Source organism: Lissotriton helveticus, chromosome 3_1 (assembly GCF_964261635.1).
Source record: "Lissotriton helveticus chromosome 3_1, aLisHel1.1, whole genome shotgun sequence".
Lineage (NCBI taxonomy): Eukaryota > Metazoa > Chordata > Amphibia > Caudata > Salamandridae > Lissotriton > Lissotriton helveticus.
The window spans coordinates 349,947,414-349,974,672 of record NC_136061.1 but is presented as its reverse complement, the minus strand read 5'-3'; the positions used below and the strand labels follow the sequence as shown (position 1 = coordinate 349,974,672).

The 27,259-nt window shown below is 49.3% G+C and overlaps 1 protein-coding gene across 1 annotated transcript in view; it reads left to right on the top strand.

The window, feature by feature from the left end:
- The window catches only part of CPD (carboxypeptidase D), a 626,198-nt gene that overhangs the window by 587,788 nt on the left and 11,151 nt on the right, over positions 1 to 27,259 (top strand). Inside the window, exon 19 of the mRNA XM_078680013.1 lies at positions 14,121 to 14,306. Within this exon, the coding sequence (XP_078536139.1) occupies positions 14,121 to 14,306 (186 nt within the window). The remainder of the gene's footprint in view (positions 1 to 14,120; positions 14,307 to 27,259) is intronic.

The following is a 27,259-nucleotide window of genomic DNA, read 5'->3' as shown; positions in this document are numbered from 1 at the left end:
TGAGGACGGGTCATGGAGACTTTGCAGGGACACGCAGAGCTGCTAACAGGTCATGGTGTCTAGAAGCGAGACAGCAGAGCAAAGTCCTGAAATACCTGCTGGGGGGGACAGCAAAGCTGCCCTCTTGATATGTTGCACCAAGGGGCAGTCAGCTGCAGCCGGTGGAGTCGCTCCTGGGTCCCCGCGTCAGCCGCAAGCAGCAGCAGCTGGTGTCCCAGAATCGGAACTGATGAGGCAAACAGCTAGCCAAGATGCGCCTTTCTCCGCAACTCGTTCCAAGCCCAGACCGTGGAGGCCACTGTGTCCACCTGATGCCCCACACGCCTGACTGGACCATAGTGAGCCGTCTGCTGTCGGCAAAGGGCCATGTGGTCGTTCTCTGGTGCTCCCAGGCCTCCCTGCTCAAAAGGGACGGTCAGCACTTCCTAGGCTACCCGTGGTTTTTTGCCCGCCAATTCCAATGAGATATGGTGAGAACAGAGTTTCTTGCGGAAGAATGCCAGTAGAAGGAGTGGCAGGTTGACGAACAAGTATAGGAATTTAGGGAGTATTACTATTTCTGCAATAACTAACCTTCCAGTAAGGGACCACGTTAACTTCTCCCAGGCGGCAACGTGGCCCACCAGCAATGTCGCCAACCTGCCATAGTTCTCCCTCCAAAGTTCATCCATGACCCGGCTAAGCCAGACCCCCAGATAGCAGACCGGATCTTGAGCCGACATCAGTCGGAAGTCGGATGTGAAGGGCTGGGTGACCTCAGTGAGTGGAAATAAGATGGATTTTGCCCAGTTATCTGATTCCCTGTAATGCTGCCAAAGAGAATGACTTTGCGGAGTAGCAGATTTAAGGCGCAAGGCAATCAACTTAGCCAGTATTTTGTTAGCAATATTTATCAGAGAGCGGCGTATAGAAATGAAATGAAAATTGCACTTGTATAGCGCGTAACTACCCGGAGGCCTCGCAGCGCTATAGGAATTGCAATGCTTGGAGTCTTTATCGGGTTTTAAAATATTGACAGTGAAGGCCTCTCGCAGAGATGAAGGAAGCACTCCAACTTGCACAGACTCTTCATATATGTCAAGGAGGTGTGGGGTGAGCAAGGATGCATTCCCCTTGTATAAGGATGTGGTAAGACCATTAAGACATAGAGCTTAATCACCTGGACAATTTCCTCCACCATAAACGGTTAATTGAGGAAAAGACAATGGTCTTCATCCAATCATAGGTATAGTATGAAGTCCTGGTAGGGAGTTAAGTTAGGGGAGGATGAAAGCTTAGTGGAGGAGTATAGGTTCGCATAAAACCTGGCCATGGTGCAGTGTACATATACGTCTGTCTGGAGCTAGAAGTGATCGTCCAGAAGTTCAACCATATAGTGAGTTGGCCAGGGTTTGTGCAGTAGCCCAGACAATGTCTTGCCTACCCCCGTCTTCCTCTCCATTTCGCTGGATGTGAGCTTGTCTCCCAATGTAGTGCATTTTCCGCTATGCCACCTCTTCAAACTCCCCCAGTTTGCTACTGATAGACGCCAGCAGGTCCCCATCACAAGTCTCAAACTAATGAAGCGCAAAACTCCGCCTCAGGCTGGGTCAAGTCCGTGCGAAGCATTTTCAGGCCTCCAGCCTGCTTGGCAATGCAGACCCCGTGGATGACCACCTTGAAAGGCTCCCACAGGGTGGACAGGGAAGTGACAGACTGCATGTTATATTTGAAATATTCTGTGATGGTCACCCAAATCTCGCTTTAGAACACCGGATCACACAGCGCCCTGGGCAGAAGCTTCCAAGAGAACTCCCGCAAAGCAGTTTCAGATGGATGAAGCGCCAGCAGAACAGGGACAGGATCAGATAGTTTGCGCGGTAGGCGCTGGATATACAAAGTCAAGGAAACATCTCTGGTGGCGGGCAGAAGTCGATCCTGTACCAAGTATTGTGTGGATATTACACATGTGCTATCAGAGCTGTTAATGTTTGGGAGCGCCAGATGTCTCTAATATTGTTATAATAGTATGCAGTTGCACAGCTGCTTGCGGCGGTGCTTCTCACTAGATCTATCTGCACTGGGGTCCAGTACCATGTTAAAGTCCCTGCGAGACCTCCCCAAAAAAAGGGGGAGAGGTAATCTTTCTTGGGTCCTTATACCAATACCAATGTCCGGCATTGCCCCCATAGACTGCAAACCAGATTACCATGTTGCCCCTGTGGGTTGCACAGTAGTCAAGGGTTAGTCAGGACAGCCGTGGAAAAACACAGTTATGTATGTAAATGAAGCCCCCAATTTTGCACAAGTCCAACAGGTAACCGCAGGGGCCACAATGTCAAAGGGTGTAGGTGGGAAATGTGGCAAGGACTAAAGCCCCCATCCTGGTGGCAAGGGGTCATCTCACATGTGGCGAGCATGATGTAGTTCATCAATCTTTCTCACTGAGGTGTCCACTGCCTGATTTCCACAGGCAATGGCGGCAGGGCAGATCCCGCAACAGGCTGTTCTGTAGCGACCTTGGGGTCCATGAAAAAGTGAGTTTTCCCCGAATGATCTATGCAGAGCTTTGCTGGGCAAATCCAGGAGTATTTAGCTTCTGTTTTCTGTGGTGCACACTTTACCGGTAGGAAATCCTGTCTGGCTGCCTGGACGGCCAGTGTGAAGTCTGGGAAGAGAGGAATCTCATTGCCGAGATATTGGCGAGGGCGGTGCCTTTAATCCGGCAGAGCGCTGCGTCTCTGTCCAGAAAATTCGGCAGCCTCCCTATAATTGGATGGGCAGAGGCCGCTTACCAAGTGGTCTATGGGCCCACTCAACAATGAGCATCGGGAAGAGGGTTTCCCTGAAGAGGGTACATAGCATCTTCTCCACGAAGTCCTCCATACAAGCCCTCGCAGTTGATTCAGGGACCTGTTGATTCTCAAGTTGTTTCAGCGCGACCTTGTTTCCAAATCTTCATTTTTATTGCGGATGACTTCAAGCACTTCATCTGTAACAAACTCACCCAGCTGAGGACTATGTATCTTCGGCCTCGGAAGTGCAATATTTGAGTTGGTCTAGCCGTTCATCATGTCTGTCAACTTTCTCCTATAAATGGTTAAAGCAGTCTGCGAGCATTTCAGTCTGTGTCGATGTCATGAAGGCTTTGTTTGAGGTTGAATAACCGGAAAGGAACTGCCGCCCTCCTGTGGGCTCAATGTATGCTCTTCCGGCGAGGATTCAGTAGTGCCAGTCATCCTGCGTGCCTCAAAGGACAACTTAAATTGTTTGTCAGTTTACCCCTTGGTGGGGGAAGCATCGTGTGCTCCACAAAGGGGGAGTCACAAGAACTATAGGTCAGTCCACCCACAGAGAGGGCCCATCCCAACCCATAGGGGCCTGTCAGGGCGGTATAGGCGGGTTCAAGCAAATGCCACAGCGCAAGGCGGATTCGCGGGCAGTGCCTCTGCCAGGCCACAATGAGGGATGTTGCAAGTAGGTCAGTCCATGATGCTAAGATGAGACCTCAACCACAGAGGACGCCTCACCCTGAGAACACCAGCGTGGGGGGCACGAGAAGACCTGCAGAAGACCGCAGACCACAGGCTCCAAAGTGTTGCTCTAGTTGTAGAGGCACCTCACTTCCCACGTTGCCCTCCCAAGGCAGGTGACAGTTCTCCACGCAGACCCCTCACAGCAGAGTGCGGGCCCCTGAAGGGGCAGAGAGAAGGTCTCTGCAGGGGGCGTCGCACAGCAAAGTCCGGCAGATCCCTCGATGTCTGTCTCTGTCTCACTCACACTCTCTCACTCACTCACTCTCTCACTCACCCTCACTCACTCTCCCTCCCTCCCAGTACCTCCCCCTATAATGTGCTTCAGACAGGGCACACAGTCCTCCTGATGGCGAGGGCGCCAGGCTGAGGCCGACCAGGTCACAAATGTAGGCACTTGTGCGCAGGCCGTGCCTCTACCTGGGGTCAGTAACTGAGGGGTATGAGCTGACTCGCACTGTACTAGGGGCCGGACAGTCCAAATGTCCGTTGCTGCGCCCGCCTTCAAAATCACTTATTCAGTTGAGGCACCGTGCTCGTCGTCGCCTGTGCAGGAGCCTGCAAGGTAGGGGGAGAACGCGTCACTACTTATCCGCTCCGATCTCCGGATCTCACCTTGCAGCCTGTCTCCCACAAATCTGCCTTGATTGTCCTGCAATTGCATCGCCTCAAGTCTTTGTCCCGGCGCCTACTATAACAAGCATTGGTATAGCCAATAGGTCTCGCTTTTGGGACCTTATAAATGTGGTTGAATAACAGATTTCACGTTGTAGCATACTTCCCAAAATAAAACCATAACTTTCCTTCAATAAACAAGACACAGGAAGGTAAGCCGTGGCCGACTCCGGACAGGAGACTGCTTTGGCAATCAGAAAAAGTGAACATTAGAGCACCTAATGCCATGCGATTTAGAGACTAAACACATTCAGTTTCAGGGAAAACATAGGGGCAGCACATCTGCGCTTCTATTCCAGGTCATGCAGTAATTAAGCACTAAACATAGATTACAGGAACTCCTGAATGCTTACAACATTGAATACGGTAAATCAGAAGCAGCAAGATCGGGACCTCCGTTGAGGATTTACGCCGTTCTGCTGCCCGATCAAGCACATCAGTGTCCCCATGATCTGTTGAAAAGTAGAGGCACACTCTCCGCAAAATTCATTGGGGTGAACCTTGCTGGGTCCCCCATGCCTGGATTGAGCAAGGCAGTTGCCCGCGATCTTGCAAGCCCGGTCTGGACTCCTTTGGTATGATCACAAGCAGGCTTAATAAAAAATTAGGCCAGCATTGCAGCGTGTTTTGAGCCCTCCGGGGCCATAAGGACCGCTGTTAATAAATGGCAAATGAAGTCCGAGCAGGGACGGCTTTGGGCATGCAAGTCTCTTGCCAAACAAACTTAAACCAAAGACATGAGCAGCCTAAAAAAAGCTGCGAGGGGTGGGAGGTGACATGGGGAAAAGGCATGGGGAGATTAAGCGAACTTCCAGTAGGAGTGGACACAAAGAACAAATAGTTAGTTGAAACCGAACATATGGCCCATAGTGAAGGGATCGCCGTAGCAGGGGCAAACGCCAGGGCAGGAACAAAACCGCCCAAAGCAGGACAAATTCAGACTATGAAAACGATGGAATTTGCTAAGGCAGGCCATGCAACCAGTGAAAAGTGGTGGGTGTGTTCAAACATAACACATGGAATACAAAATGCCTCGCAGCGCATGCGCACTGACTCTAGACTTGACCTAAAAATCTGGGCTGCCCTTCACTACTCATGTGAGCCACATAACCGGCATTAACGAGTAGCTTAGTAGGAAGGTGCGCTCCTCATTGTCCTCCAGCAGGGGAGCCGACGGGGACCTGCCAGCCTCACATCCACGGCAATGGCCACCACCAAAATCACCAGCCACCAGTAGGGCCACATAGCACTTTCCTTCAAGTTTGGCTAAGCCTTGTGAATTAAGATTTCAGGGGTGCCGGGAGTCACCGATCTCGCCCCAATGCCGCCTCAAGGTGCGAATGTAGGTTGGATAATCATATCTGCCAGCAGAGACCCTATAGAAGGCATCCATCTACTGGCTGGACTCGCTAGTGCCCTCCCCGCAAGACAGGTCTATAAGACCCCTCAAACGGTATATCATCTCACAGCACTGCAGAATGTCAACTCCATGTCAATTCCACTACTTCGTATAGGTGATTACATGGCGACCCTCAATCTCAAGGAAACCTACTTCCACATTCCCATTCACCAGGCATGCCACCGGTAATTAAGATTTATGGTAAGCAGGGCCACTTAAGTTATGCTGCAGGGTTGACTAAATTATGTGGTATAATGTGGCACATTTTTTCACAGTATTCACGTCACTATTTTGTTGTTCTTCTATATTTGAACTCTCCGAGCATAGTTTTCACTCCCTTGTTATCAGTTTAGCAATTAAAAACAGCAATCGGCAACTGAAAGGTGACCTGCTACTGCGCAGCAAAGGGCCTTCCACTGTGTGGCAACACGTGCAACATTTTTAGGTCTCGCAGACCTAGCGTTGCAGCGCGCGTGCACTGCTCGCTCTGCGAGTCGTAGGGTATGTTTTAGAAGTGGGGTGAAAGCCCCGCCCCTTTTTTTCATTGGCTGGCGTCATTATGTATGGTAAACGCTGGCCTCCGATTGAAAATTAGGCTTCTTAGTCCCTCCTTGTTACTGCCCTGTCTCCTTTTGGGACAGCCCATCACGACTGGATCCCTTGCTTGCTGCGTTATACAGTCTCCTTCAATTACTCTGTGAGCCTTTTTTTTCCCCTCCTTCATGCAATGGCAACAGCTTGTTTAGTTTGCAAGTCGGATCCTGAATACGTCACTGCTGTCCTCTCGTGCGGTAGTCGGGTGTTTGCTACTTCTCCGTGCCCTGGCACTGTTAGAGGAGTTGTTCCGTGCGTGCAGGATCCTTCTCTTGCTGAAGTCTTGACCCGTTCTGCGAGCACCCCGGTGTGGTATCTATGAGCGCCTTCACTACAACGTTGCTATCCCTTCCCCCCCACCCCGGTTTACTGGCAATAACTATCTTTTATTGCAGTATTTCCAAATGTGCTCTTACACATGTGTCCACTACAGGGTTATTCAAAACGGTAATGGACGCAAGCAACTGGTCAATGGCGAAGATCTAGTCAACATGTTACTGGGCACAGTCCCTTCTCATTTGTAAGAGACCATTAGTTGCACTTAATCATTAGCACAGACCCATCCATCAATCTGGATGGGGATGCACATTTGGGCCAGCTAACAATTCAAGGCCAGTGATCTGCACAACAGATGCTGCCTATGAGTAAGCTGGAACTTATCGCAGTACAGCTTACACTATGTGCATTTTACACAAAGATTCACAGGAAGGCAGTGTGCATACGAACATACATGTCCACCATGTATAAAAAACGGTTAAAGGCATCCGTCCTCCCCATATGGCACTGGCCATTTTTCATCAGGTCTGTTTCCTCACGGAACATCTCACATGACTGGACGACAGCTTTGCAGACTTGCTAAGCACAACGCATCAACAAAGACAAATGGGAGATGTACACCCTAGTACTTCAGCAGTACTTTCACTGCTTGTGCACAGCTGCAGTCTGTCACTGTGCTACTCCAGAGAATGCAAAATGGCCAAACGTGCCCTCCAGGTTCCCACAGTCTGTGGGCAGTGCTCGGTGAATTAAGTTGTCAAGAATATTTGCCTATGCTTTTCCTCCACTTCCACTGATCCTGCCCATAGTGAGGAAAATTAAACTGGCATTAATTAGGCTTATTCTTGTCACACCAACTTGGGCAAGGAAACCGTACTAGACATGTTGATACAGCCACATGAAAAACAACCTTTCTGTGCATATCTACTTTGCATCGGGGGTCACTCCAAGCTCAGTCCCTTGATCCTTTCTCTGTGGTAAGTGATGTCTTTGAATTCTGGTACTTTCAGCTGCCACAAGGGTGCATGCTCATTCTTAGAGTGGCTCTTATACCACTACAAGAGCTTGTATGCGGCAAAATGGAAACAATGTGTTCACTGTCATAGTTGCCCATACAGGTTTCATTAAAATACATCATTTGATTCACGTTGCACCTGGGAGAGGTTGGATTAGCTGCTTACATGCAGAATAGGCAACACCAGTCTGTTTAAAATTCCAGCTGTCCAAGCCTTTATGGAAGGCTTTAAAGGACTAATCGCATCGGGAACAGCACTAGTTTCCTCATTAGGTCTTCAAGTTACACTCCTCCCAGCTAGAGCTTCTTGTTGAGCAAATGCATTAATGGTATTTCAATTCCTTTCATGGAAAGTGACTTTTCTTTATTGAAAGTGAATTACAATCCCTAACTGTGGGTGGACGTTTCATCCAGGTTCACAAAGATCAGGTCGTCCTTGACACAAACCCTTGTTTTCTGTTCTAAGGTCTCTTACCCGTTCATTGTTAACCAGACTATTGACTTGCAAACAAGTACTTTCTTTCCACAGTCACTGAGTCTTACATACTTTATGTAAGCATTATGTGTGAATATTCCAGTTTACCTCACTTCTGCCAAGAGTCACAGGTGGGCAAACGGAACTCAAAACTGATCTACTGCTGATTCCAAATCAATGGTTTAGATAAGAAGGCACTGCTTTTCAGTCTCTGCAAAGTATGTAATGTACAGCAGCACGTGCTGCAAACTGAATGTTACTTGCCTTTAAAAATCAATTTGTGGCTTGTACTGCTGTAGATTCACATGCGCCTTCCTGCCTGCTCAGATCTAAGCTCATAATATGTTTGTCATATTTCGTCAAGCAGATTTATGATGCACCAGTTTAAATAAACTGTGCTCTTTTGCTACACTTCATATTATTTCTCTCATCAGCATTGCAAAAACACAATCTGAGGTGGAGTCTGTCTGGGAGGAAGTGTGAATCCTCCCCAAAACCATTATTTCAAAGAAAACTATGCATCATCTGCACCCAAAACTAGATGGCAGGACAATGCAAAGCATGTGAATGTACAGCACTGCAAGCTGCAAAGCCATTGTTTTTTTTTGTTTTGTTTCTTTTTATTGAAAAATATATAAACAGCAAGGCAAAGAAATATATTACACAAAGTACCAATTCAAACGGGGAAGGAAAAGACAATACAACGAAATCAGCAATCAATGTATGGAAGGGGAGGGGGGAGGACAGGGGCAAAATCAATGCACATACAATAAAGTAGTCAGAATGCGGGGTCAGGGGGAAAGTGGGACATCAGTGTTATCTATTATGGGTGGTGTACATATATCGCCACGGTAACCATTCCAAGGTACCCACACTCTACACCACTTCCCTTCCGGGGCCGACCCCGGGCCAAATACACTGTTTTTTCCCTGAACATGCACCAGTCCATGTTTTCCTTCCATACTTCAACTGTAGGTGGCCTGTGGGATCCCCACAATTGAGCAATGTCTCGCTTGGCAATCGTGGCCCCCAGGGTTGCCCACTGTGTCTGAGCTGCATTATAATCCGTGGGTTCCCAAACATTCAACAAACATCGTCTAGCTTCCGGCAAGAGGGCAACTCCCGTCACTTCCCTCATTACATCATGCACCCCGCTCCAAAAGGCAGCAACCTCATGACATTCCCAAATAATATGGAGAAATGCCCCTATCTGCCCACATCCTCGCTTACACAAACCCTCTTCAGAAAAGCCCATGCGGGGGCCCGTGACGTATATCCTATGAAGAATCTTAACTTGAACCAGCCGGAGTCGAGCTGGAACTGCGACCTCCTTGGGAGAGGAGATCGCAGATTGCCAGTCCTCGTCATCCAGCTCAAGGCCCTCACGGGTCCACAAGTCCCGAAGTTGCAATATGAGGTCCGACCTATCATTTATTAATTTTTTGTAGACTAGGGAGATAGTACTATCAGGCACATGACCGTCCAACAATCTATCTTCGAGCGGGGATGACTCCGGAATTACCTCCCCCACTGGGAAAACCGACCTCAAAGCATGGCAAACTTGAACATAACGGAAGTACTCTGAATCACCTAATTCAAACTCCTTCTTTACCAACTCAAACTATTTTACCTGACCCTTAACCCAGAGGTCTCCCACCTTACTAATACCAATGAGGTCCCATTTATCGAACCCCTTGGTCTTCCACAGTTTACCAAGTTTATCAGAACCAAAAAGCGGGGTCGCTCGAGTCAAGCGGTCTTTCCATCCCATCGAACTAGTTGCGTCCTGCCACAGACGTACTGCTGTCTTGGTAGGTCCCGACAAATCCTTAACCACCGATTTAGAGTACAGCGCCCTATAGTAGTTACCCCCAGGTAACAGCCATCTATCCATGGCAAAGGCGGGGTTCAATTCGGGACCATACATACCATGATTAATGGCTCCCAATTGAGACGCCCAATAGTAACGTTTTATATCAGGGAGAGCGATACCCTCGCCGTACTACAGGAGCGTCAGTTTAGCAAGCGCAATACGAGGTCTGCCGTCCCATATCAACTTCCTTTGAAGACCCTCGACTGCACGGAAATAGCTAGCCGGAACTATATCAAGAGTGTTTTGGAGAGCATAAAGAAAACGAGGCAGAGACATCATTTTAAAGAGGGCCGCACGACCAAGCGGCGAAAGCTGAAGCTTACGCCAACCCGTGACGTCTTGCTTCAATCTAGACACGGGTGGGAGGAGATTCTGTTCATACCGAATTGCAGGGATCACTGAAATATAGATACCGAGGTATTTAAACCCCGTTTGTGCAATCTGGATGGGACAATTATTTGGAAGAAGAGGGACGTCACCTTGAAAGAACGTATAGATAGGATTTTTTCCAGTTAATAATTAGGCCTTAGTTCCTACCAAATGAGTTCAAAACATCGCACAATAGTATCAATGACTTCCGGGGCGAAGTTAAGTACAGTAAGATATCATCTGCATAAAGCGAGATGCAATCTTCAAACTCAGAGGACCACCGAATACCCTTCATCGAGGGCTCCCACCGGATCCATGCGGCGAGGGGTTCGAGAGCTATGGCGAACAGGAGCGGCGACAAAGGACAACGCTGACGAGTTCCCCTCCCGAGACCATACGGAGCAGAGACTCTGCCATTCACAACAATTTGCGCAAGGGGGTCCTCATAGAGTAGCCTCACCCGGCCAATAAAACCGGGTCCAAACCCAAACTTAGCCAAAGCGGCCCATAAATACGGCCATTCCACGGTATCGAAAGCCATTGTGGCATCCAACAACGCCAAAATGGTCGGCTCACGCAACGTCGCAGCTCTCGCGAGAACACCATGCAGACGCCTAAGATTCAGGGCGGTGTTTCTATGCGGGATAAAACCGGATTGATCCGGATGTATCAACTCGCTAATAACAGTCATCAATCGGTTAGCCAGTACTTTCGCGAGGATCTTAGGTTCGGCATTTAAAAGAGATATAGGTCGGTACGACGCACACCTATCTCTCGGCTTCCCTTCCTTGTGAATCACCACAATGGTCGCTAAACGCTGATCACGGGGGAGAGAGCCACACTCCAGGGACTCCAAAAACATATCCCGTAGATAGGGAGCCATCTTGTCAGGCCGCAACTTGTAAAGTTCAATAGGCAGGCCGTTGGGATCCATTGCGTTCCCCGAACGCAGGGAACGAATCGCAAGAGCCACCTCATCAGCTGTTATTGCGGCGTCCATTTGTTCCCTATCGACATCAGAGAGACGCGGTAAAGCAATATCACGCAACAATAGATGTGAGTCCTCTTCCGGCCTGTCCGACACAGAGGAGTACACTGTTTGGAAGTGATCCGCGAAACACTGAACGATCTCTTTGGGGTCTGAAACCCGAGCACCACTAGCTATCTCGATCACAGGCACCACCCGACTAGCTCTATCTTTCTTATCCAGCCACGCAATCAATTTACCAGCTTTATCTCCCACATCATACAGACATCCCTGCTGTTCCCTACTCATGGCCTTAGCCGCGTCAGTAACCAATACCCTATACTCAAGTTGTTTTAGTCGTAGAACATGTGTCTTAGCACGGGTGACCCCCCGCTCCAGTTCAAGCTCTAAGTCCGCCATCTCTGTCTCGATCTTAACCACCTCCTCATCCCTCTGTTTCTTAACACCCCCTATTAACGACAGGGCCTGACCCCTGAGGACGGTCTTGAAAGCCTCCCAAAGCGATACCGCTGACGAAACAGAACCCTCGTTTTCCAAAAAATACAGGTCAAGAGATTTTACCAGGGCAGCACGAGTTTTAGGGTTTCGGAGATACCAAGGGTTAATCGGGGCAACCCGTCCCTCGGTCCCAGAATCCAACTCCATCCGAAGCCATAACGGAGAGTGATCCGAAATTCCCCGAGCCAAATGCTTAACCTCAGTGATAGAAAGAGCCTGTGCAGCCGGTACCAGAACATAATCAATCCTAGAAAGGCTACCATGAGCGCCCAAATGGAACGTATACTGCCGCTGAGCAGGATGTAACAATCTCCAGCAATCTACCAGACCTAAAGTGTTGAGGAAATCGTGAAGCCAGTTCTGTGCTCCCCTTAGATCCCTGGATGTGTGTCGATCAAAAATACCTGAAACCACCGCGTTAAAATCACCACCTAAAAGCAGTGACCTCTCGGGGAGAGCGAGGATAACCCACCCCAAGTCCGCGAAAGTAGTCGGCTGCAGGCCAGGGGGGACATATACAGAGATCAGGGAAAGGGTCCGGCCCTCCCACCTACCCGTAAGAGCGTCATAGCGCCCTCTATCATCGAGGACCGTGGCGTCAATCTCCAGTGGGAGAGAATTCTTAATGAGGATACCAACCCCTCTGGAGCCGGAGGAAAACCCAGCATGTGCGACCAAACGATACCCCTTCCTATTCATAGCATGACAAGTATTGCCAATCAAGTGCGTCTCCTGAAGAAGGACCACATCAGGGGAGAAACGCTTCAACAGTTGCAGCACCACCCCACGTTTTATCCTATCCCCCAGCCCATTCACATTCCAACTCATTAGTTTCAGCCCTCTACCCCCCATCCCGAAAAAGAAAGAGGATCCAGCCCCAGGAAGAACTCAGCACTTCGATCAAAGATCTTAAAACACGTTGCCTTGCAAAGAAACAAACACACACCCCAACAGAACCCCCCACGCCCCCCCACCAACATCCCGTTACAAAAACCCCCACCCTGCACCCCTGCGTAAGACTAAAAAGCCACCCAAACTTGCAGTGTGCCTGTCGCCCCCACATCTAACTAAGCTACAAAAAGACACTCAGAGGAGGAAAAAGACCCACCAATAGCCCCGCAACCCCCCAAATGTACATCAAATCACATGTCAGAATTTTCGAACCACAGTTCTAGGCCTACAAGAGACCCCAGAAACCAAGCAGCTGGTGCCTATTCCTGTTCCGTCGGTCCGCCTTCCGCCCCGCCAGACTGCTTCTCCGATGGATGCTGGTTCGGCAGAGTGTCCAGCCAGTTGGCCACCACCTCTGGTCGATCGAAAAAATAAGTCCGCTCCGCATGTTCGATCCTCAACTTGGCCGGCAAAAGCATGGCGTATTTAAGGCCCATGTCACGCAGTCGTCTCTTCACCCCCAGGAAACCAAGTCTTTTGCTTCTGGACCGATTGGGTAAAGTCCGGGTAGAAGCTGATAGTAGTGTTCTCAAACTTTGTAGGTCCACCCATCCGTGAGGCTTGCAGGATAGCGTCGCTATCACGAAAATTGAAGATTCTCGCAATTATAGGCCGCGGTGGGGCACCCAACTTCGGTTTACCGCCCGGAACTCTGTGAGCCCGTTCGACCGTAAAGAACTTACTCAGTCCCTTAGGTGCAAGGTGGCTAACAATAAGATCCTCGACAAAGAGGTCAGCTGCTGGATCTTCCGCCCTCTCCGGGACCCCTATCATACGAACATTGCTTTTCACCCTCCGGTTTCCCCGCCATTGCGGGATATAAATCGACTTGGATCGATGAGCCGAAGCAGGAAGATGGCGGCCCCTGGCCCCCTCGGGTGGAGGCAGCCCCAGGTAGAGGGCACAGGCCGAATGTCCTCCAGAACCGGCTAGGCAATGAAAAATCACACTCGTGGGTGACACAGGGCAGCAGTCATCAGGCTCGGGGCTGGGCTCGTTCCCAGTCACAGGTCTCTCTGGAAGCAAAACCCAAAGTGAAAGCAACCGGACCGGTCGTCCCAGCCCCCTCAGGCTGATGTTGTTCAACTACAGCTCGGGCACCATGCCAACTCCACAGCCGGGCATCACGGAGACATAGGCCGCAATCTTCTAAGCACCATAACACCAGTTCCCGGGGCCCGATTCAAAATCTAAATGCAGGTTTCGCCTCACTCGTGGTTCGCCTTCACGAAGACATCAATGAGGGACAGGATAGATGCGGGAGGTTACGAGGGTCTTGGGAGCCCTAAGCTCACGCGGCCATCTTGGTTGCGCGCGAAGCTCCTCCTGCAAAGCCATTGTTAAAGGTAAGTAATGTTCTCCACTCATCTGAAAGAACCTGTTTTGTTCCTACTTTGGGATGACCTCACAAACTAAAGTCCTAGGCCAATGTGATTCTAGCTGCACATCTTACTGTATCGTGCTTAGTTTTCATTCTTTACCTTCATTTTTATAGGTGCACAAGGGTGTTCATGGCGTTGTGAAAGACACACGAGGCAACCCAGTTCCAAAAGCCGTCATTGTGCTGAACCAAGGAGTGAAAGTCTATACCAATGAGGGGGGCTACTTCCATGTCCTGCTTGCACCTGGATTCCATAACATAAACGCAATGGCAGATGGTTATCAGCAACAACGCACCCAGGTGAGGGACAACCCATTCTAAAAATTTAAAGGAGCTAAGTAGATGGTAATATAAAATTCCAAGTTTTAACGTTTACTGTAACAGGATAGACCATGAGATGCTAGTAGGAAATGAATACAGTGCCCTCACCATTGCACTAACTCCCTACCATGGTGGCTCTGTTGCTGTTATTTATTTCAAAGGTTCCTACAGATTTTTCTTCAGCCCTGTTAATTTAATCTGAACCGTTCCAGACAAAACCAGATTTAATTAGCAATTTTGTTATTACGCTATTTTGAAATTCATTCATATTTAAAACGTTCTAATGTTCCTGTTGGTTTTAATTGACTGGAGAGTTTAGCTAAAGACATTTATGGTTGTGTGTAGAATTCCCATCCCCTGTTTAATATAGTTCTTGCTTAGATCAAGAGGGAGAGAGAGGACTAGATAAGCTAGACCGAATCCCCTGGATTATATGCATATATCAATAAGGACTAGCTAGATTAGGAAGGATAAAGAGGACTCAGATGAGTACGTCATGTAGCAACAAAGGATGAGGAAAAGTGTTGTTTTCCTCATAAAGCCCTCACCCACCGACCTAGTCGGTGGCATGCTTCATCATCGGGCCCACCACAGTGGCACCGAATGTGCCCCGGGTGTGCTTCAACGCCAGGAGACTGCAGAGCTGGTATGTTGCTGAGTGTGCGGTGAAAAAGGGTGTGAGAAGTGAAGTTGATTAAAAGCTATGCAGGCGGTCCCAGCACCCGAGGGTTACTTATTTTTTAATGAACTGGGCCTCTGCTAGCGGATAAAAAGGCAAGAAGACGTGTTGGAGTGCTTATTATGACCTCCAGCGTCTAGTGCGGTCTACATGTTTCAGCCAGTGCCTTGTTAATTTTAAGCTGGCTTTCCTCAGGACCTTTTTGTATGTGAAAAGTGCAAAAGTAAACTTAATATTTAAGTGGTTGTGTGGTCTTTTGGCTATGTGTGGCGCACGCTAAGGCGCTATAGCTGTTGGAGGGGATTCCCTCAAGCTTGACTACATACAACACCTAGGACAAAGACAAGACGTACAAGGTAGAGTCATTTCAGTATGGTGCAATGTACCACAAGGTGCCGGCTTATAAGGTGGTGGTCGGCCTATAATCGGCTATGGTGAGCTCATGGCACGTGCATGAAGCTGGTGAGAGTTGTAACAAAACCGATAGTGTTTTGGTGGTGGGCTAAAAAAGCGTATTTTACAAGGTGAGGTACAGGTAAGTGTAATATTGGATCCTCACTCTGTTTTGTCTTGTAAAAAGCTTCATGGGTCGCCTGGCAGAGAAAGAGACCCTAGTGGAATAAAAGATAGTTCAACATATCTCCAACCTGTTGGGAAAAAGGTGGTGGCTTACCCTGTTGTAGCTGTAGTGGATCAGATTTACTCACGAGTTTTTCGGTCTGGTTCCTCCTTGGACCTATTCGTCCTTCCGCGGCGCCCGGTATGAGGAGGGTGGGGCGTCCGGTTTCGTTTTTGTACTCCCTTGTAGATCGGTTTCACCTGTGAGTGGTAAAAACAAAGGGAGGGATGCGCGCTAATAGCCATGTCATTGTCGGCCTGATCGCGCATGCGTAGTGTGAGGGGTGCGCGTTATTGCGCATGCGCGAATAGTTAGCGCTGGTACTGAGTCTAAGCATGCGCGATGAAGTCGCGCATGCGCGTTGATTCCCATTGAAGTCAAAGTTTTGACTGTGGTGTGGGCAAATCGCGCAATTATGTGATGGGATCGGTATCGGTCATGATGAACTGTCATTATGGCAAGGCCTGGAACGGGGGTAGTGATGGCCTGGTCGAGTGGTTGGTTAACCGTGGTGACTACTCTTTAGTACACCATGGTGCATGGAGCTCATGCAATTGCCAGCACTAGTCAGAGGAGAGGGGAGCAAGGGGGCGCTCATGCAGGGGTAACCTGGCACAGGTATCGTCGCATCGCACAGCATGTGGTTATTACACAGTTAGGGAATTACATGGTATAGCATCGTTTAAACCCTGGGTATGTGTGGATAAGTGATATATCCATCGTTGTTCTTTTTGTAGGAGAAGTTTTTCATTTGTGGTGTTGTCAAATTTTTCAATGACGGTCCAGGAGAAGTCATTGGGCGTGTGGTTGTGGGTTAAGAAGTGATCTGTGAGCTTGCTTTTATTTTTGCCACATCTTATCGTGATCCTATGTTCCGTCATTCTTGTTCGTACTTTGCGGGCGGTCATGCCAATGTATCTTAGGCCACATCGGCAGGTTATCAGGTACACCAAGTTGGAAGAGTTGCAGTTTGTGAACTGCCGTTGTGTCCAGGTCTTGCCCGATTCTAGGTTCAAGGTTTTGGAAGGTGACGTCAGGTGGCACACACTACAGTTGTTGCACGGTTGGTGGCCAGTGACTTTAGGAAGGCCCCACATGTTAAGTAAGGTGTTGTCACTGACATTTTTCTTTGGTAGGGGTCTGGTTTTTACTAGTTGGTCTTTGAGGTTGGTCGCCCTTTTGTAGGCAAAACGGGGTTTTTCCCAATTCCTGCTGCCAGAATTGATGATCTTCCAGTTTCGTTGTATGATGTTGGCTACCTGGTTGGAAGCCGTGTTGTAGGTTGTCACACAGGTTAGGGTGGGTTCTGTCTGTGGTTTCTCAAAGGTTTCCAATAGAGCCTCTCTGTTCTGGTTTCTCGCTCTTTTGCAAGTTTTGTTAATTATCCTTGACGGGTAGCCACGTTCCTTAAGTTTGTCTGTTAAATCATTGGCTTGTGATTTGTAATCCTGGATGTTGCTGCAATTGCGTCTAATGCGTAAGAATTGCCCATAGGGCAAATTTTCCCTTAGGTGTCTGGGATGGAAACTGTCAAACCTTAGTAAGGAGTTCCTTGCTGTGGGTTTATAAAAAGTAGCTGTGATCAGGCCTCCATTCTGCGGTTTGATGTTCAAGTCGAGGAAGGCTAGTTCTGTAGAACTGCTGGTGCTTGTGAAACGTAGGAAGGGGTCTTGGTTGTTGATCCAGAGTATGAAGGTGTCCAGTTGTTCTTGGTTGCCTTCCCATATCAGGAGGACGTCGTCAATGTAGCGTCGCCACATGTTTATGTTGGTTGAGAAAGGGTTGGTAGGTTGTCGTATGTAAGCGTGCTCAAAGTGTGCCACATATAATCCTGCCACGCTTGGGGCAAAAACACTGCCCATAGACGTGCCGTTGGTCTGGAGGTAGTATGTTCCTTCGTATTCGAAGTAGTTCTCTTTGAGGGCCAGGGTTGCGCAGTCCATGATGAAACTGCGAGGGGTGTTGTACTCCCAGGGGCTTGCCATGAGGACATCATGCAGTACCTTGAGTGTGGCATCCTGTGGCAGGCTGGTGTAAAGGCTCTCAATGTCTAATCCTACTAGTAATTCAGAGTTGGGGTTGAAGTCGATGTCTTGGATCACACTTAGGAGGTGTTTGGTGTCCTTGATGTAGGAAGGAGCTTTTTGGACCAACGGGTTGAGAAAGAAGTCACAAAAGCGTGAAAGGGGTTCTAGTAGTGACTTTATTCCAGATACGATTGGTCTACCGGGTGGTGGGGTGATGCCTTTGTGTATTTTTGGGACAATATAGAAATACGGGGTCTTGGTATCTCTGGGGCATAGGTAGTCCGCCTCTTGTTTGGAGATGTTTTCATTGTCTCTGGCATCCTTGACCATGTGGTTGATGGTGTTTTGTAGGTGTTCGGTTGGATCCTTGTTGAGGCGTTTGTAATTCCTGGTGTCACCAAGGAGCCTCTTACATTCCTGGTCATAGTCGGTTTTATTCATGATGACTATGCCGCCCCCCTTGTCTGCGGGTTTGATAACAATGGTGGGATCATTCTGTAGATGATGAATGGTGGTCCTGTCTTTGTTTGAAAGATTGTTGAAGGTCTCTTTGTTTTGGAGTTGTTCCACTTCTGTGTATACAGCCTGTTCAAAGGTCAGGCTTTCAACTGGGATATTCCCCGGGGGTGGGGTGAAGGTAGATTTTGGTCTGAGGCCTGTTTCATTGGGGGCGTTGTCATTATCGTGGTTGTGATTATCTTTCTTCTCAAAAAATGCTTTTAATTTGAGCTTCCTGAAGAACTCGGCAAGTTCTACATGGAGTTTGAAGGTGTCCAGTCTGGTGGTAGGGACAAATGAGAGGCCTTTATTGAGCACTTCTGTTTCTTCTGTAGTCAATGTTGTGTCAGAGAGATTGAATACAAGTGGGGATGAGGGTGCTACTTGCTTGTTCCCGGCTGTTCCCTTGTTTTGTTTCTGGTGTTGGAGCTCACTGATTCTTCCTCTGGTGCCCATTGGACATGCCCCGGGTTCCGCCTCTTGCCCCGTCCTCTCCTGCCCTGGGATAAAAAAGGGTATCGTTGATTCTGATTTCCCTGAAAGAAGGGCATGTTTCCTGGGGGGTACATTTGGGGGTAACCGAAAAATGGGGGTGGTAGCGGGTTGGCAAAATGGGGTGGTGGTGGGCCAAAGTTGTAATTTTGGGGACCTTGCCATGGCTGTTGCCATTGTTGCCCTCGTCGGCCTCTGCCTCTGGATTGGTTTGATCCTGTGCTAGAGTTGCTCGAGTTGCTCGAGATGGAGCTGTTGTCTTGGTTGTTTGGGGCTTTGTTGGGCGGGGTGTAGTCATCATCGGAGTACGGGTAGGTCTTAGAGTAGCTGAACCTTTTTAGGTCCTTTTCAAACTTTTTGATTTTGGTCTGGGATAAGTAGTCTTTGTATTCCGCTATTTCGTGATTTTGATCTTCAAGTTTTTTCTTGAAGCCGGTCAGGGTAGTTTTGAAATGAGTCTCAGTTGCTTGGATCTCTATCATGATGGCGTCTGATAGGCGTTTTGCTGTTTTTATAATGAGGACTAGCCAGTCCCTGGTGCAATGCCAGGCGATCTGGGCCCAGTCTTTTCGGAATGCAGCATCGTCTAGAAAAATTCTCGGGGCATTTGTGACCAAAAGGCCACTGGGGGCTGTGTTGGTGCGTAGATATTGCGCCAGTATAACACCATGCAGAACAGTCCGGATCCTGTTCCTCTTCTTCTCTGTCAGGGAGTCCCAGTCGGTTGATTGGGCTACCGTGGTGGAGATGTTGAAGTCTGCCATGAGTGCGGGGTCAGACAGTATTTCGCTGACCTCTTCCGCAGTGAAGGTGAGGCCAAGGTTCTCGGCCATGTTTTGAGGGTAGGTAGGGCTCTCGCAGCTGCGCGCTGCTTAGTAATGCTTAGATCAGGAGGGAGAGAGAGGACTAGATAAGCTAGACCGAATCCCCTGGATTATATGCATATATCAATAAGGACTAGCTAGATTAGGAAGGATAAAGAGGACTCAGATGGGTACGTCATGTAGCAACAAAGGATGAGGAAAAGTGTTGTTTTCCTCATAAAGCCCTCACCCACCGACCTAGTCGGTGGCATGCTTCATCATCGGGCCCACCACAGTGGCACCGAATGTGCCCCGGGTGTGCTTCAACGCCAGGAGACTGCGGAGCTGGTATGTTGCTGAGTGTGCGGTGAAAAAGGGTGTGAGAAGTGAAGTTGATTAAAAGCTATGCAGGCGGTCCCAGCACCCGAGGGTTACTTATTTTTTAATGAACTGGGCCTCTGCTAGCGGATAAAAAGGCAAGAAGACGTGTTGGAGTGCTTATTATGACCTCCAGCGTCTAGTGCGGTCTACATGTTTCAGCCAGTGCCTTGTTAATTTTAAGCTGGCTTTCCTCAGGACCTTTTTGTATGTGAAAAGTGCAAAAGTAAACTTAATATTTAAGTGGTTGTGTGGTCTTTTGGCTATGTGTGGCGCACGCTAAGGCGCTATAGCTGTTGGAGGGGATTCTCTCAAGCTTGACTACATACAACACATAGGACAAAGACAAGACGTACAAGGTAGAGTCATTTCAGTATGGTGCAATGTACCACAAGGTGCCGGCTTATAAGGTGGTGGTCGGCCTATAATCGGCTATGGTGAGCTCATGGCACGTGCATGAAGCTGGTGAGAGTTGTAACAAAACAGATAGTGTTTTGGTGGTGGTCTAAAAAAGCGTATTTTACAAGGTGAGGTACAGGTAAGTGTAATATTGGATCCTCACTCTGTTTTGTCTTGTAAAAAGCTTCATGGGTCGCCTGGCAGAGAAACAGACCCTAGTGGAATAAAAGTTCTCCAGTATTAGGGGTGTCTTTCATAGATTCACATGCTTGAATATCCCCCGTCGTCGAAGTGGGAGTCCCACGGTACATAAAATAGCAGTCATATATGCATGTATACATGAAAATTATAACGAATAAAAATATACATACATATAGTGCAATAAATTGTAAATTCTAAAAGTACCATAGAACATAATAGGCCCATTGAAAAGCCTAAGGGAGAACTCACTTTAGTAGCATATCAGTGTCATTATGTGTTGGATCACATTCCAGCCAATCAGGCTGTAGCCTCCTCTAGAACCTTCTCCTCAGAAGCCCAAGTCCTCAGATTTTCTACCGCACGTCGTGTGAAGGGAGTCTCCCTGAGCTCTGCTCAGTGTTCTTCAACTTTACCTGTTTTTCTTCAAGAAAATGTCTTCAAACAAGAAATCTCTGTTTAAAGCCTGCCCTTCATGTGGTAAACTGCGCCTTTTCCACGAGGATCCACACAGTAAATGCATTTACTGTCTCTACCCAGACCATGAGGTGAAAAACTGTAAGTACTGTCGCACTTTCCCTCCTAAGACTCTGAGAGATAGAGAGGCCCGTCTCCTTCTGTGGCTACAGAAGTTGAAGACTTCGGAGTCTGTGGTTTCTGATGTGGAGAGCCTGTCATCTTTTGCTTCAAAGTCCTCTCAGAAGCGTGGGTCTGAGACCGAGGTTCCTTCTCCTTTTCTCAAGAAGAGTAGACTGTTGGAGTCCTCTAGGATTGTCTCCCCACAGGATTCGCTTCAGGGCACGTCTACGGGACCTGGTTCTCTGACGTCTGCGCCCAAAGCCTTACCTACCAGTAAGAAATCTGATTTTGGCTCGCTGCCGGGATCGTCGACGCGCCCGTCGACGTCTTCAGCGTCGACGAAATCTGTATCTGCCACCTCCACGTCGACGACGACATGTTCCATGTCCACCAGCGCTACGTCGACGACGACCACCTCGTCGACGGCGACCACGAAGGTGAGACCCATCTCTTCAGTGGTGAAGATCTCGTCGACGACCGTCAAGGATAGACCGTCGACGACGAATCCCTCGACGCATCCATCGTCGGCGCATACACCGTCGACGAAGACCAAGCCTCCACCCAGCGCCCCGTCGACGGGCCCGTCGACGGCGCCTCCGTCGACCAGCACTACATCGTCGACGGCCTCGTCGACGACTCTCATCCCGTCGACGCCTTCGTCGACGACGGCCAAAGCTCCACTCTCGTCGACGAACAAAGCCCCGCTTTCGTCGACTGCCCCGTCGACGGACAAGAAATCCTCGTCGGGAGGAGCCAAGATGGCGATCGGTGTGGCAGTGTAGGCTCCCGGCTCCGTAAGCTTCCGAGCCTCGCAAGATAATCCTGTCCACGATCCTGGCATTGCATGGCAGCGAGGCAACGGTGAAGGCGCGCAGATATCGCTTGCGCGATCCCGGCACCTCTACCTGCCTCACAGACGGAGATATTCGCGAAATTGACTGCTGGCCTTAAACGACCCGGAGCCGAGACCTCGGTTGGTAAACATGGCCGGGCGCTGATACATCGGAGGCGGCCAGCGGGACCTGGGCGGAGTCGGCCCGCCGAGACGCGGCGACTCCACAGTGAAATTATCTGTTGATGCCCTGGTCGTCGCACGATGCGGCTGGAGTGCATCCTTGCTATTGAGGCTCGATGAAACTCCTGTTGAATGCGGAGAGCGGAAGGTGAGCCTGTCGGCTTTGTCTTTGTTCCTGCCCGGTTTTTGCGGGCCGCTCCCGAATTTGAGGCTGTTGCTGAGTCGGAGTGGGGATGACAGCGGCCGTGGACTGTTTTTTAGGCTCTTACTTTGGGAAGCCCCGTAATCCCATCTGTGGTCTGCCTAAGCCGGACTTGTCCCTGCCCCGCCTTTGTTCTCTCGACCAGTTGAACGCGCTAAATGGGTGCCCGAATAAGAGGGAGTGCAACACCCTGCCTACTGAAGTACTTTGCGAGGGTGAGTGCGAGTCACCGAGTAGCCCAGTGATGGGGAAAATACAGCCTGCGCTGTCCTGCAGTGATATCCTCGCCGCTTTAAACGACTTTCACACCACTTGGTGGGATGGCTCCCGAGCGCTTGGGGAGAAGCTAGACGATGTTGTGCTCACGCTGGGACGGACGCACCCGGATGGCCCCCGGCTATGCGAGGAATTGCCTTCATCTACGTCTGCGGAGGGTACTGTGAGTGTACTTGGATGCGGAGGGGACTGGATGATCCCGGGCAGTGTGGGTGCCTGTGACAGAATGCCCGTGCGTCTCTATTGTCCGGAAGGATGCCTTTCCCAATATTTGATGGTGGCCCCGTCCATAGTAGCGCCGCTGAGGACTCGTACACTGGTCCAGCTATTGTTGCCTCCTGTGACTGCTTCCTCTTTCCTCGCCTTGGTACTTCTGTTGGGGAATGCGTCCCCTGACTTGGATCTGGGAGTGCTAGTCTTCGGTGGAGGGGACTTTGTAGGTGGTCGGCGGCGTCCATTTTGTGCTTACAAGTTGCACCTCTACCGTGCGTGGACATTTTGTCTTCACTTGTCTGTCGAGATGAGATCTCCTTTGCGGGCATGCCACGAGGGATTTATGAGAATGGGCCAGGGCTAAGTTGTTCACTTTAATAGTTGATGTCTGTGTGGCGGGTGGGTGCAGCGGGTTGGCGAGTTCTTAAACTGTACTTAATAGCGCGATATGTAATGTTTCACCCCCGTTTATATTGTACTATGTGATTGCTGTTTTTATTGTCGCCTCTGGGGCGGAGACTACATTCATGGAAGGAGAGACCGGGAGCCTATTGGGATAGCCCTCCTCCGGTATTATATAACCTTTTTTCTTTTCCTTTCTCTCCTCTGTACCTAAATTTCGGGTTCTGTTCTCGGGCGACAGGCACACTGCTAGGGGGCAGGCCGTAGTCTCTGCATGTGTGCTGGGTGGGGGGTTGGGGGTGGGGTTTTTTGTTTTGTCTTCGTTTCTATGGGCCTCGTTTTTTCTCTTCTTTTTCTTGGTTCTTTCTTTTCTTCTTTCTTCTTTCGGGTCAGTATGGTGCTCAAGTGTAGCGTTCGCTTATTGTTTCTGTTGTTAGTGTTCCTGGTAACATTGGTTAGGATGTTCCACGTTAATGGGGTGGGTGATGACCAGTACGTATTGTGACTACATGTTTTTTATCCTGATATGCGTATTTTTCAGCTGATCCTCCTATTGTGACTCTTAGCATCGTTGATAATCAGCTGTGTTCATTGCCCCCTCTATGCTTGCTGCGGATTGCATGGCGACTGATCCTTTTTCATTTATAAACTTTAAAATTAACCTGATTTATCCTGGACTTGACGGTCACTTTCTCCATATGTGTCATTTCGAATACTGGCTGCTTCTTCTCTGGAGACTGCTGAGCGGTTCTATTGTGGCGTTTGTGTTACAAACTGATTTTGAGGCCGGCCAGGATGGTTGTAGGCCCGTACCTGTATGCTTTTGTTACACAATAAAGGTTTTTAAAAAAAAAAAAAGAAAGAAATCCTCGTCGACGAAGAAAATTCCGTTCAAGTCAACGCCGATGGCCTCTTTGTCGACGATGCACCCGCCTCAGGGTGTTGCTGACACTGCCGCATTTACGCCAACGGGCTCGTTGGCGTCGCACCAACCTCTACCAAAAACGGCTTCCGTCTACACGGTGGTTACTGCTTCTTCTTTGCGGACCATACCACTCATCCAACTGAGTCCTGTGAGGAGTGGCACTCGTCTTCCAGACAAATTATTCCAGTCTGGTGAGGAAGAATCCGGAAACGATTCAGAAGTGGAAGGATTTTTTAAACAGGCAACCAGTCCTTCGGATTTAAACATTAAGTGCCAGGAATATAGTGACGAGGGTGATGTGGTGGAAAATGTCGAAGATGGGACTGAATTGTTTCCTGTTGATACGTCCGAACCGGTGCCTTCAGAACCTGTTACTCAGATACCTCTATCTTTGGTAATGAACCTTCAGCACATGCTGGATGATTATAACCGCAGGTTTCCTTCTTCTACTCCTGCTTCTCCAGCACCACTGCCTCCTCCGCAGCCTCAACCGCAACTTCCTCAGGCACCTACACCAGTTTCACCTGCTTCACCGGATGGTGCTTGTCCTGACACTGGCGACGAGGATCCGGATCCTCACAATACTGATGACGACGACAATGACGCCGACATGGCTGAGTGGGACAATTATAGGGCTCAAACACCTTCCACTCCGCCCACCTCGCCTCTACATTCGCCCCCAGTGGACATGGCACATTTCCACAATTTGATGATCCGTGCTACAAAACGGTTTCATCTCAAAGTCGAACAACAGCATGAAAGTGACTGATTTCTATATGACTTTAAAGACATATCACAAAGGCAATCCCACACTATACCAATCGTGGATTATATTTGGAAGGAGGGCCTTAAATTGATGGAACGTCCCAATTCTGTTCCTGCGGTTTTACCCAGATTGGACAGGAAATACAAAGCTCCGGCGTCTTCTCCGGCCTGCTTGGTGTCTCAACCGAAAGCAGATTCGGTAATTACTCAGGCTGCACAAAAAAGATCGCGCAATCCGGCTACGCCACTCACGTCTCCTCCTGATCAGGAAGGCCGCAAATTGGATTCCATAGGAAAGAAATTCACGACCATGGCGGCTACTACGGTGAGGGCGGCAAACACTCTGGCTATACTGGGCCGTTATGACCGCCAGATGTGGTCCGAGGTGGCTGCATTGATTCCTCAGCTGCCTGAGGCAATCCGGGCAGAAGCACAGGCGATTATTCACGAGGGAGAGTTGATTTCTTCCGAAATCATTGATTGTGCACTCGATATTTCCTCCACGGGGTTTCGACAATTGGCGGGGGCTGCAGTCTTGAGGCGTCAAGGCTGGCTGCGATCTACCACTTTCCGTCCAGAAGTACAGGCAAGAGTCCTAGATTTACCGTATGACGGAGAATTATTGTTTGGAAAACATGTGGATGATGCCCTTGAGGCGATCAAAAAGGACACTGACACTGCGAAATCTTTGGCGACCCTACAATACAAGAAACGGCCCTTTCGGGGTGCACGGGGTAGAGGCGGAGGCTCCTCTACTTTTCGTGGCTCAAGTCAATATCGTTCATACAACACCTACAACGATAACAGACAGAGGGGTGCCTATCAATCTCAAACTCGACAATCCACCTCCAGACCTTACCAAAGGAAATCCACTTATAGAGGTGGATCAAACACCAAAACGCAGTGACTGCCTCAGACCGTTCCTTTTGCCGACCGTAAATCTTGGAGGTCGCATCTCGAAGTACTTTTACAAATGGTCCACAATCACCTCCGACCAATGGGTCCTGGACGTTATATCCAAAGGACATACCCTGGAATTCACAAAATTTCCACCCACTCATCCACCTTCGGGGCCACCACCTCCTCATTTCAAGGACCTTCTGGCCCAGGTGAAATTAATGATCAAAAAAGGAGCCATCGCACTAGTGCCGCAAGGTCAACGCGGCAAGGGGTTTTATTCCCGCTTTTTCTTAGTCAAGAAGAAGTCTGGGGAATGGCGTCCAATATTGGATCTACGAGCTCTAAACAAATTTGTAATTTCAAAAACTTTTCAGATGTTAACTCTGCTCCAAATTCTGAATTTTCTCAATCCAAGCGAGTTCTATTCCACAATCGACCTTCAGGACGCTTACTTCCATGTGCCAATCCACCCCAGACACAGGAAGTATCTCCGCTTCACGGTCGGGCAGCTACACTTCCAATTCAAAGTCCTGCCATTCGGCCTCCGCTCAGCACCAAGGGTTTTTACCAAGATCTTGGCCCCCGTAGCTGCCTTCCTACGTCTCCAAGGTATCCAATTTTACCCATACCTGGACGACTGCCTCATCAAGGCAAGCACTTTTCACCTGACGGAGCAGCACACTCAAGTTTGCGTCTCCCTTTTCCACGCCTTGGGGCTTTCAATCAATTGCCAGAAGTCACACTTTCAACCATCGCAAAGGAGAAATTTTCTCGGAGCCTTGCTAGATTCTCGGCAGGGAAAGGTGTTCGTTTCCCAGGAAAGACAGGACCGCATGATAAAGATGGTGCGCTCCCTCCAATCAAAACTGTCCGTTTCTGTCCGAATGTTCAAATCATTCCTTGGCATGGCCTCCTCGTGCATCCACCTCATTCCAAATTGCAGATTGCACATGAGGACTCTACAGGAGGAACTGGACAGGCAGTGAAAACAGGTGTCGGGGTCATTCGAGGACAAGGTCCTTTTAACACCTCGCATACAGAAAGCGCTGGAGTGGTGGGCTCACCCTCCACACATTTCTGCGGGCCGTTCATTCCAGGACGAACCCCCAACTCTGACGCTTAAGACAGACGCGTCTCTCGAAGGCTGGGGAGCGCATCTCGACGGCATGTCTGTGAAAGGGAAGTGGACGGCAATACAACGAACTTGGCACATCAATCGTCTGGAACTCTTGGCGATTTTCTTAGCCCTCAAATCTTTCCAGAGGTTAGTGCGAGGACACACTTTGCTGGTGAGGACGGACAACACCACCAGCATGCACTACCTCAACAAGCAGGGCGGCACGAGGTCTCTTCTACTTTCTCAACTGGCACAAGAAATATGGGATTGGACGATTCAACGTCAAATTCATCTCACAGCCATTCACGTGCCAGGTGTGGCCAATGTTCTGGCGGATTCACTCAGCCGAGCATCATCAGACAATCACGAGTGGGAACTCAACCAGCCCACGGTCGAGTTCATCTTCCGGCGGTGGGGCCGGCCACGGATGGATCTTTTCGCGACT